Source organism: Haliaeetus albicilla, chromosome Z (assembly GCF_947461875.1).
Source record: "Haliaeetus albicilla chromosome Z, bHalAlb1.1, whole genome shotgun sequence".
In the NCBI taxonomy this organism is placed as follows: domain Eukaryota; kingdom Metazoa; phylum Chordata; class Aves; order Accipitriformes; family Accipitridae; genus Haliaeetus; species Haliaeetus albicilla.
In genome coordinates, this window is record NC_091516.1 from 63901997 (window position 1) to 63914413 (window position 12417).

At 43.6% G+C, this 12417-nt stretch overlaps 1 protein-coding gene across 2 annotated transcripts in view; it reads left to right on the forward strand.

Annotated features, from left to right (window-relative positions):
• The window catches only part of ZFYVE16 (zinc finger FYVE-type containing 16), a 35592-nt gene that overhangs the window by 7351 nt on the left and 15824 nt on the right, over positions 1-12417 (forward strand). For both annotated transcript variants that reach the window (XR_011323440.1, XM_069777437.1), the window contains exons 3-5: positions 130-2300; positions 10198-10294; positions 11782-11958. Coding sequence is in view for 1 of the 2 variants with exons in the window: in XM_069777437.1 (XP_069633538.1) it covers positions 130-2300; positions 10198-10294; positions 11782-11958 (2445 nt within the window). In the remaining variant the exon portion in view is untranslated. The remainder of the gene's footprint in view (positions 1-129; positions 2301-10197; positions 10295-11781; positions 11959-12417) is intronic.

Genomic DNA, 12417 nt, shown 5'->3' on the forward strand with positions numbered 1-12417 from the left:
TGGAATTTGAAAGTAACATATGCTAAATAAAAGCTTGTATTGATGAATAGATGGGATTTAGTGGGATTGCACTGTGGAAAGAGAGGATTTTTATAAACTTTGCTTTTGATCTCTTTTTGCTTATAATAGATGAATATGACTGCTACAGAACATCTCAAAATCCGTATGACTCAAAACACCATTCACTTTCTTCAGTTCTGGACTGCTTACACGTATACCCAACACCAAAATTGGAAGAGGATGCTAACAATTGTACTTCATCAGAAGAAATCTCTCTAGCTAGCCACATTGGAACAAGTGAAGTGCTTCTGAGTTTTTCACCTCAAAATGAGAAGAGTGTTGCTGGGCCTGATCTTTTGTCCACTGTGGACAGTGGTTCCTTAAATGAAATTCAGGCTTCAAACCTGGGAAGGTGTAGTATACCTGTGTGTGATCTTGTTAATGACACAGGTAACTCAATCCATTCAGTGGCAGCTCATGAAGATACTAAAAAGTTGCAGCCAGATGACTTCCAGTACAGTGAAGGTTTGATTGGCTTTGGCATATCTTGCATACCTGTTCCTACTTGCGTGTCATCAGCTGGTTCCAGCGGTGTTTCAGGTAAAGAGCAGAGTGATGGGATCTCAGTGCTACAAGATTCAGGATGTCTTAAAACAGAGGAGATTAATCATTTAGCTTTAAAATCACACAGTTATGCTACAGCAAAGATCTCGGATCCATGTGATGATGAACACAGGACAGAATCTGTGAAGTGCAGTGAAGTATTTGATCAGCTTGAACAAACTGCTCGCCTTAATACTGTATGTGTCCCTGTAACACCACAGAATTTGCATGCATACAGTCCCAAAGATGAGAAAGCATATGAAAAATTGCCTTGTGAACCACGAGATGAAAGTGCATATTCTGCAGTAAGCAAAGAGACACGGGAAAGAAATGCCATAGAAAAGGTAGACTCAAAAGATGAGAGTAATGTTGAATCCATGCCTTCAGATCTGTCAAAGAGGCCTCCGTTGCACAAAAACCATGCATCATTACCTGGAAATTGTGTTTTACCATGTCAAGCAGGAGCTAAAGTAGAAGTGGAAAAGAAAATCACAGAGGAGAATGTAGGTAGTGAAGAACTTAACAGCAATGAAATACTAAACAGTGTTTCAACTTCATGTATTTCAGTTGAGGATGTCCAGGCCTCGCTGTCATGTCTTCCACTTCCTGTATCTATATGTGGTTCATTAGTTGTAATGGAAGAAAAAGTTAATCCTCTACATCAAAACGAAATGGTGGAGGTTGTTAGTGATATTTTGACTGTTCATACTGGAAAGTCTAGAACTGATCTCTCCAGTAGGGAATCCTGTGAAAACACTGACTTGCATGAACAGGAAGAATATATAGCTAAAATCAAAGAAAGTATTGTGGAAGAAAGTGCAGATGGAGAGAAGTATGACACTGAGAATGTAATTGATGACAGTGATTCTCAGCAAATCAAAGCTTTTGCTTCTGCTTTTCTAGAATACAAAGCTGAGCTGTATGGTGTTGGTGTAGACTGTTACAACAATGAAAGTATGAGCCTAGCTATGACTGACTTCACTGTTGATGAGAATGTTATTAAAAGTGATAGTCTAATAAGCGATGCTGAACTTGATGATTTCTTGTATGGACAAAGTCTTCAGGCCAATGTGTTGAAGTCTTCAGACAATGATACTAACTTAATGGAAGTTGATGCAGATGAAGGGAATTTACCAAATGTGAACAACCTGGATTTCACAGAGGTCACTGAAGAACATAGGCAAGCAAAACTGGAGGAGATATCGAGCATTAATAGTAATCTTAAAGTATCTCTTATGGCCAATGAATTGGAATCTGCAGTAGAAGAGGGTATGTCTTGTATCCAGGACATGGCTGAGAGTGGTAGTGAAGCACTAGTTTCTAACATTTGTACTGGAGGTGCGAGACCAAAGCAGTTGCTTGGCCTTTCCCAAGGAGCTGTTGGTCAGAGACAACTGAATAGAACAGATGTACTTGAGAGAGAAAACCAGGAAGCCAGTTCTGTTACCCCAGAAGCTCCCCTCTCAGGCACCAGTGTAAATGTTGGTAAAAGTTCTGACCCTGTGCACTCTGGGGAAAGCAGCTCTGAAGCTGGAGGAAATCAAACATCAGAAAATGTAGAATCACTTAAATTACCTGCAGCTCTCTCACGGAAACAGCCATTGTGGGTTCCCGATTCAGAGGCACCCAACTGCATGAACTGCCAAGTCAAGTTCACATTTACAAAAAGACGACACCACTGTCGTGCATGCGGAAAGGTAAGTTATTGGATAGGGGACCTGTGTTACTGAAAGCAAATGAGTTCTGATTTAGGGATAACTGAAATGGAGAAGGGAAAGAATATTGACAGAATTTTTCTTGGCTCAAAGGATTGTATTTTAAAAAAATTTTTTTTCCTTCATAGAAACTTAAAGACTGTTGGAAAAGACCGATATTAATTAAGAAACATATGACCTTTTTTGTGAAAATAATTAAAGGGAAGTATGGAGAACGTTCTTATTTTTATCTTCTGTTACTCGCTATTCTAATGTGTTTTGCATAGAACAAGGAAGATGACAGTTGACTACTTCATACTAGTCACAGTGAATCAGCTTTTTACTCAGTTTTAACTTAAGCTTAAGTACTTAAGCTTAAAAAAATTGAAGTGATGGTGATGATTGGAATTCAGTTAAGTGATTATACTAGCGGTAAAACACTGAATCTGGAAGGATTGAATTCTTTCAGGAGCTGTAATAGCAGTACCAATGCAAAGGATTTATAGTCTAAATCTCTCCTCCTGTTTGTTTAAATATATAATTTTCCAGGGGAGTCATCTCAGCGGAAAAGTATGCTACTTTTGTGGGGTAAATGGTACTTGCCAACTGACCAAGTAAGCTGTAGAATTTTTTTTCAGCCTGTGGTCTTCTGCAGTGAGTAAATAATGTCAAAGCTTATTCTCAATCCAGAATTCCCTTGTGAGCTACTGTGGCTTACACTTGTCCTAGTGCATAAATGGAAATAACAATATTAATGAACTTACTTTTCAGTGTTCCTCTGAAAACTTTATGGATGAGAAGATACAGCAAAGACTAATGTCAGTATATACTAACTTTTGCATCCCCAGTGTTGAGAGGCAACTGGAGAGGTTTGGTAACTTTTTCCCAGGATGCCTCTTCTAGCACTGTGTATTCAAAGCATAGTACCAGTTTACTTCAACTGCACTAAGTGTGAACTAAAATGTAGATCTGAATTTGGGTGCCAAGAAAATTAAGAACTCATTGTGACAACCTAGAAGTCATTGAACTTAATCACTTCGCAGAGTATCCTGTTGAAGTTTTGTAACAGTTTAAAAGACAGTTCTTCAGAGTGGGTTTCGTTTTAGTCATAAGACTGACTTCAAGTTCCTGTTTACATTTGCTGTGAAATTTCTTGCACCTTGTCTAGAGATGGAGATAAAAGCACCCTTCACTACACAGTCCTGTTTACAGCCATCAGCTGTTGGTGTTCCTAATCTTGTATGTTACCAGAGGAGGTTTTGGCAGAACAGTGTAATTAGAGGGAGCATCATAAAGTGTGCTCATTGGGAGAATGAGAGAAGGCAGTATAGATTACCTAACCTTCATGGATACTAGACTGCTGTGCAGTTGTAGATCTGTGTCACGGTTTCAGCCCAGCCGGTAACAAAGGTCCACGAAGCCGCTCGCTCGCTCCTCCCCCCCCGCCTCGCCTCAGGGGTGAGGAGAAAACACAAAGAAACGGTCGTGGCTCGAGACGAGGGCAGGCAGGGACCACTCCCCGCTGAGGGTCACGGGCAGAAGACAGGCTCAACTTGGGGGAGAAACACGATCCGTTCACCTTACTACCAGTCAGATCAAAACAAGGCTACTGAGAAGTAAAACCAAACCTGAGGACACCTTCCCCCCGCCCCTCCCTCCTTCCCGCCTCAACCGCACTCCCGCTTCTCTCTACCTCCTCCCGCCGGCGGCGCAGGGCAACGGCGGTTGACAGTCTGACAGGCGGCTCGCCAGCCCTTGTCTCTGCCGCTCCTTCCTCCTCCTCCTCGCTCTTCCCCTGCTCCAGCGTGGGGTTCTTCCCACAGGACACAGTTCTCCATCAGCTTCTGCGGCACAGAAGAGTCCTTTCCGCGGGCCGCAGTTCCTCACAAACTTCCCTGGCGGGGGTCCTTGCCGCCGACCCATCTTCAGTCCCAGGCTGCGCTGGCAGGGGCTTTCCTCTGGCGCCGCCGCCATCTTGGGGGCATCCGTCCCCCTGCGCCGGCGGCGGCTTTCCTCTGGCGCCGCCGCCATCTTGGGGGCATCCATCCCTCTCTCCCCGGGCTGTGGGTGGGCATCTGCTGCCCCGCTCCCCTCCGTGGGCTGGGGGGGGACAGCCTGCCGCCTCACCACGGGCTGCGGGGGCATCCACCTCCTCCCCTCCTTCCTCACTGACCTTGCTGCCTGCACAGGGCTTTCTCTCGCATCCCGCTCTCCTCCCCCGCTGCAGGTTCCCCTTCAACCTGTTCTCCCAGAGGGCTCCCGCCATCGCTGATGGGCTCAGCCTTGGCCAGTGGCGGGTCCGACTCGGAGCCGGGGAAGCTTCTGGCAGCTTCTCACAGGAGCCGGCCCTGCGGCCCCCTACCCTGCTACCGAAAAAAAAAGCCGCTCCACACAAACCCATAACATTGTCATAGCTTTTCTGAGCGCGCAACAGCTTAACTTTCTGCCTTGTAAGACTTTTTGTCCTTTTATTAGTACTTCTTGTCTTTAAAAAGAAAAAAACCCAAAAAACATTCCTTGTGGGCATGTTGTGCATTGTTGCGTTTTCAACCACCTGGCCATAAGGAGAAACTGGTAGGAATTCACAGTTGTCCTCTGTGGACTATTCTGGAAGATGATTATCTAGTTTTCATGTGGTCCTACAGCTTTTTTATCAGTGAAAATGGCAACACTTGTGAATTCTGGCTTCTGTACTGGAGGGAGATGTGAGGTTAGTGGCTCCTGCTTTCTCTCCCACCTGCAGCACTTGTAAGGCCAAGCAACTTCACAGTTTCTTTATTTAGGTGTTTGTCTTTTGTTGTGGTACCCTTCTTCCTAGCTCAACCAGAATCAATTGTATATCCCAATTATTTTACTATTATTATTGTCATTTTATTGTTATTATTCCTTTCCGTTCTGTTAAACTCTTCTTATCTCAACCCATGAGTATTACTTTTTTTTTTTCCCCCGTGATTCTCTCCCCCATCCCACTGGGTGGGGGGGAAGTGCGCGAACGGCTGCATGGTGCTTAGTTGCTGGCCAGGGTTAAACCACAACAGTGGGATTGTGCAGGTGTAGTCCAGGCTAGGGATGCATTTTTTTCCCCCATGTCTGCTTAAAAATAGGCAGGATATATATCCTGTTGGAGTATAAGAGCATATTCTGTTCTTTCAAAGCAGTGTTCAGCAAGCTTTTAAAATATTTTGGTGAAGGGAGCTAGTAACATGAAGGCAAATATGCTTACTATTCCTGACAGAGTTGGGGAACCTATTTAGCCAACATAGCTCCTGAGCCAGCATTGGTAGATAGCTTGGGAAGCAGTGGCCTCTGTGTGGTGGTGCATTTCTTTCTCCCTTTATGGGCTGATTTATGAACTCAGGAAGTCTTGCTAGGCCTTAGTATTAAGTGTAATGAGTCGGGCGGTTAAGACTCCCTTGACCATACCAGGGACTCTCACACAGCGAAGACAGGGAGTCATGCAGGCTGTCTCAAGGACTCCTGCTGTCTGGCAAAAACAACAAAAAAACCCCGAAAGTAGAGATAACTAGTTCTCTCTTAGCAACCTTGAGACATCCCAGTCCTCCCCTGACAACCTTGGAGCATCCTGTATCTGAATTTTAAGTCCTTCTCTGACAGTCCTGGAGTCTTCCTTATCTGAATTGTAACTCACATGAAATGATACCAGCGCAGATGGAATCCCAGTAATTTGCTGATGACTAAAGCCAATTATCTCACAAACCTATAAGCAGCGGTACTGAGACCCTTTGAGCTCTCCTAGACCACAGGGGGCTGTGACCGGCATCTCCCTCTGAGTGGGACGCCTCTTGGAGCTCGCAGACTTTTCTGTTTGCGAAGATCAGAGGTCTGTCGCTGAAAGCTGACAAGACTGGGCTGATACTGTCTGTTCCTTGAGGCTTGACCCTTCCCCCCTTGAGAAGGAAGCCAAAGCATTTGACATGAATATTTTCACTGAACTTGAGGGGAATTTTTAACAGGTATATCTCTTTTGCTTGCTTTTATGTATATCTGTTAGTGCCTTTATGCATGTGTATGTACTAATCTTAATATTCTATAGCAAGTATATTACAAGTTACTGCTTTTTAAATCTATACTTAAATTGCTTAAACTTTATTCAACTGTGAATGAATCTCAGGCTGTTATTAGACTCATAATTCCTTTAGATATAAACTGTTGACCAAGTCTGGGACTAGGAGTCGATCTAGCTGTACCTAGACTCCGACAGGAGTTTAGAAAGCAAGGGGGTCTTCTCTGAACCTCGTGATTCGATGGGAGGGTCTCCCTTACCCTTTTTACATTCCTGATCTTTGTACAAATCATGAGAAATCAGTTCTAACTTGATTTTTCTTTGTATATATCTGGTTTTTTTAACTTACTGCATTTTCAGTCTCTGTATACCTGATTTTAGTCTGATTCTAACTTAATTTTCCTGTGTGCATTTCATCCATTTATTAAGTAATAGAGTGAACCTTGCCATCAAATTCTGTGAAGCCACACTTTTATATTAATTCCTATTAAATAATTTTTCTTTTGCTAATACCATTGGAAATGATTCTTTAAGTGGTCCAAACCACTCCATTTCATGACACTCTGGCTTAGACAGTTGAGGCAGATTGGAATTTCGTGACAAACTGGTAATGCTTGTTACGGAGAGACTTGGTGCAGCTCACAGTGCTGCAAGGTCGGTGGATAAGGAATGGCTCTTTGCTGGTATGAGACTAGATCGTTTTAACCATTACCTGAATCATAATGGGAAATTGCAACAGTTATCTTCAGAGACAATACTAAAGCAGTAAAGCAAATCTGACCCAGTTCTGGGTTCAGTCCTTGTTCCTATCACTGTTGTTTAATGTAAAATAGTTACAGGATTAACAGAAGTAGGAGTGAATTTGGGAATAGGCTGTGCAACCTGGAATTCTTTTCATCACTCCATATAAGATTTTTAATATAACACTTGTGTCCTTCTTGGTGCTGTTCTTTGTTGTGTACGTATTGTGGGTTTGGGGATTTTTTCTGAAGGTTTCTTTACAAGAGATTAAGATACAGGCTTGAATATTAGGCTGCAGAGAGCTTAGAATCAAGTGTATTTCTTGGAAGAGTTTTCTAATCACTGTGCAATTGTATACCAGCTGCTTCCAGCTATGATCTTAAACAACAATTTTTAAAAATCCCATTTTGCCTATTTTTTAGGCACCTGGCCTTATGTGATTAGATCTGCTCACAGTAAGAAATTTTAGGTTCTGTTTCATAGCTGAATCTGAGACAGTATTGGCAAGAGCTGAGTGCTTGGCTGTGTGATGTGGGTGTTCCTGGTCATGTGTGGAAGGTTGGTTTGTAGATACCTAACGATTGCTTTGGTCCAACAGAAATACCTGACAAATCTCAAAAGCTTACACTATGGATAGGTTGTGTACAGTCCTGGGGAACAGGATAGGAAGAACCCCTGATCGAAAGCAGACTTTGTAGTTTCATATTGGGTTTCTGTGGCAACGTTTTGGTAGCAAGGGTGCTACAGGGGTGGCTTCTGTGAGAGCTGCTAGAAGCTTCCCTTATGTCTGACAGAGCCAATGCCAGCCAGCTCCAAGACAGACCTGCTGCTGGCAAAGGCCGAGCCCATCAGTGATGGTGGTAGTGCCTCTGGGATAACAGATTTAAGAAGGGGAAAAAAGTTGCTGTGGAACAGAAACTGCAGCTGGAGAGAGGATTGAGAATATGTGAGAGCAACAACCCTGCAGACCCTAAGGTCAGTGAAGAAGGAGGGGAGGAGGTGCTCCAGGCGCTGGAGCAGAGATTCCCCTGCAGCCCATAGGGAAGACCATGGTGAGGCAGGCTGTCTCCCTGTAGCCTGTGGAGGACCCCCTGCCAGAGCAGGGGGATGCCCGAAGGAGGCTGTGACCCTGTGGGAAGCCCCCACTGGAGCAGGCTCCTGGCAGGACCTGTGGCCCTGTGGAGAAAGGAGCCTACCCTGGAGCAGGTTTGCTGGCAGGACATGTGGCCCCACAGGGGACCCACACTGGAGCAGTTTGTGAAGAACTGCAGCCCATGGGAAGGACCCACGTTGGAGAAGTTCATGAAGGACTGTCTCCTGTGGGAGGGACCCCATGCTGGAGCAGGGGAAGAGTGTGAGGAGTCCTGCCCTTGAGGAGGAAGGAGCGGCAGAGACTAGGTGTGATGGACTGATCGTAACCCCCATTCCCCATCCCCCAGTGCTGCTGTGGGGAAGGAGCTAGAGAAAATGGGGAGTGAAGCTGTGCCCAGGAAGAAGTGAGGGGGCGGAGGGGAAGGTGTTTTAAGATTCGGTTTAATTTCTTGTTACGCTGCTGTGGTTTGATTGGTAATAGATTAAGTTAATTTACCCCAAGTCGAATCTGTTTTGCCCATGACAGTAATAGGCATGATCTCTCCCTGTCCTTATCTTGGCCCACAAGCCTTTTGTTAATATTTTCTCTCCCCTGTCCAGCTGAGGAGGGGGGGAGTGATAGAGCACCTTTGATGGGCACCTGGCATCCAGCCAGGGTCAAACCACCACAAGTTTGGCCCAAATTATGGAGCTTTGGGGGTTCTTAATCATAGCATCGTAGAGTGCTTTGGGTTGGAAGGCACCTTTAAAAATCAAGTCCAGCATTCCTTCTGTAGGCAGGTACATCTCTCAACTAGGTCAGGTTGCTCAGAGCCCTGTCCAATCTGACCTTGAACACTTCCAGGGATGGGGCATCCACAACTTCTCTGTGCAGCCTGTTCCTCGGTCTCACCACCCTCATTGTAAAAAAATTGTTCCTTTTATCCAATGGAAATCTACCCTCTTTGAGTTTAAAACTGTTGCCTTTGTCCTGTAACTACAGGCCCTGGTAGAAAGGCTCTCTCCACCTGTCTTATAAGCCCCCTTTATATATGTAAAAGCCACAATAAGGTCTCCCCGGATCCTCCTGTTCTCTACGGTGAGTGTCCTGGTTTCAGCTGGGATAGAGTTAACTGTCTTCCTAGTAGCTGGTCCGGTGCTACGTTTTGAGTTCAGTATGAAGAATGTTGATAACACTGATGTTTTCAGTTGTTGCTAAGTAGTGTTTAGACTAAGTCACGGATTTTTCAGCTTCTCATGCCCAGCCAGCGAGAAAGCTGGAGGGGCACAAGAAGTTGGCACAGGACACAGCCAGGGCACCTGACCCAAACTGGCCAACAGTGTATTCCATACCATGTGATGTCATGCCCAGTATATAAACTGGCGGGAGTGGGGGCGGGGAGATCACCTCTCAGGGACTATCTGGGTGTTGATCAGCAGGTGGTGAGCAATCGCACTGTGCATCATTTGTCTATTCCAGTCCTTTTATTATTACTGTTGTCATTTTATTAGTGTTATCATTATCATCATTAGTTTCTTCTTTTTCTATTCAATTAAACCATTCTTGTCTCAACCCATGAGTTTTACTACTTTTCCCCATTTGCTCACCCATCCCACTGGATGGGGGGGAGTGAGTGAGTGGCTGCGTGGTGCTTAGGTGCTGGCTGGGATTAAACCATGGCAGTAAGCAACCCCAACTCTCTCAGCCTTTCCTCATAGGAGAGCTATTCCATCCCTCTGACCATTTTTGTGGCCCTCCTCTGGACCTGCTCCAACAGGTGCCTGCCTGTCTTGTGCTGGGGACCCCAGAGCTGGATGCAGTAAAAGCCTTTTTGAGAAAAGCCTTTTTTTAGTCTAGTACTTCCCCTTTTCCCCAAACAGAAATGTATTGTAAGATACATATGCTAAAGCTCCTTTTCTCCTTCCCTACTTCCAAAAATGTGTATGCATGCTTTATGTAATGCAGTCTGTTTTAGTAAAAGAGGTAAATAATAATTGGAACTTAATTCAGGAAATGCTGGGATTTTTGACTGTAATATTTAATTCTATCTTTTTCTGGTTCAGGTTTTTTGTGGCGGCTGTTGCAAACGCAAGTGCAAACTACAGTACATGGAGAAGGAAGCAAGAGTCTGTACTGGCTGTTATGATCATATTAATAAAGGTAAAAAGGTTTTTTTGGTAATTGCAGTAATCATTAAAGGAAGAATAGGTACAGCTAGCATCTCTGTTAACCTTTGTTCTTTTGGGGGAGCTTCACTACTTTAATTGGTGTATGTTTTCCTATTTCTGATGTGGAGGGAAGAAGAGAATAATTGTACCTCTTAGTTGGATTTCAGTCCTTATTTTAAACTTTGAGTAGCAAGCTGGTTATTTTTTATTAAAAAAAAAAAGTTTGAATTCTGTAGGACTAAATGTAAAGTTATGCTGTTGGGTTATCTGTAGCAGGAGTCTGGAAAAAGTGATTGTCCTTCCACAGTAGCCTTCTACATGTTTAAAGGCCATAACCCTGCTCATTCTCACAAGTTATTTGCCCATTTTATGTAGCTTTCCGTCCTGATATTTTTATAACTCACCTAACAGTGATACAGTAATTGAATCATAAGATAACCTTTTCTTAACTGAAAGCTAAGCATGGGTGCTTCTGGAAACATCAGGAGAAAAAATTGATTATTAATATTTAAATAACAAGTTGAAAACATACCAGACTTCTAATACACCACCTGTGTCCTGGTTTCAGCTGGGATAGAGTTAACTGTCTTCCTAGTAGCTGGTCCAGGGCTATGTTTTGAGTTCAGTATGAAGAATGTTGATAACACTGATGTTTTCAGTTGTTGCTAAGTAGTGTTTAGACTAAGTCACGGATTTTTCAGCTTCTCATGCCCAGCCAGCGAGAAAGCTGGAGGGGCACAAGAAGTTGGCACAGGACACAGCCAGGGCACCTGACCCAAACTGGCCAACAGTGTATTCCATACCATGTGATGTCATGCCCAGTATATAAACTGGCGGGAGTGGGGGCAGGGAGATCACCTCTCAGGGACTATCTGGGTGTTGATCAGCAGGTGGTGAGCAATCGCACTGTGCATCATTTGTCTATTCCAGTCCTTTTATTATTACTGTTGTCATTTTATTAGTGTTATCATTATCATTATTAGTTTCTTCTTTTCTGTTCTATTAAACCGTTCTTATCTCAACCCACGAGTTTTACTTCTTTTTCCTGATTTTTCTCCCCCATCCCACTGGATGGGGGGGAGTGAGTGAGCGGCTGCGTGGTGCTTAGTTGCTGGCTGGGGTTAAACCACGACAGCCTGCATGGAATTTGACTTGATAAATGTGATATATGTATTTGCACCAAGGTACAGGGATCATATGGTTCGATGTAGTCACTGCAACTGTAGCAAGAGGTACAAGGAGGTCTGTTTCCCTCAGGAACAAATTAGGCAGATGTGGAGGTAGAATATCAAGGCATCTACATTTTCTTCTGTACAGTAGCTTGGGTGTTCATTTTTTATAACTAGCTCACAAATTGTGCACTGCTCTTGAAAAAAAACCAACCAAACAAAAACCAAACAACAAACCACCCATAATAACCGCACTGCAAATGAAATTTAATCAATTGTGAGATCTTAAAAACTAATCATATTTTTTTAGCACAGGCATTTGAAAGGATGATGAGTCCAACTGGTACTGTCCCCAAGTCCAGTATCTCCTCTGAGTGTTCTTCTGTTGTTCCACCTTTGGAGGAAGCCCAGATTTCTGGTAGTGCTCGCTCTCCTTCACCTTCTGCGTTGTTACCTATCTCAGTACTTAAACAACCTCGTGTTGAAGGTATGCTAAATATAGTATAATATATCTAATACTTTCAGAGTATCTTTGGAGAGAGTTGTTTATCGCACCATGGATACTTACTTGGCATAGTGATATTTTTTGTGGGAAATGGAAACTCTGTGAACTGGAACACTGGAAAGTTACTTTTAGTTCCCAGTTTTGATGCCATGTATGAGCTTGACCAAGTCTGTCTTAAGTCTCCATTTATGAAATGTGGATGTTAGTTTTTTCATTGTCCTCTCTGTTATATTGTAATTTTTTGTGTATGTAAATATTACTTTCATCATTTTTATATAGCTTAGGAGATCTCTGGCTTGTGTTGCAACTGCCAGTCTTACAGTAAAAACAAAAACTTGTTGTTGCGGGAAAAGTTGCTAGAGAGAGCAATAGGGGTTCATTCTCTGTGTAAATACGAATGATTAGTGTCTTTGTTCCACTGTTATTAAACCTGACCTTCAA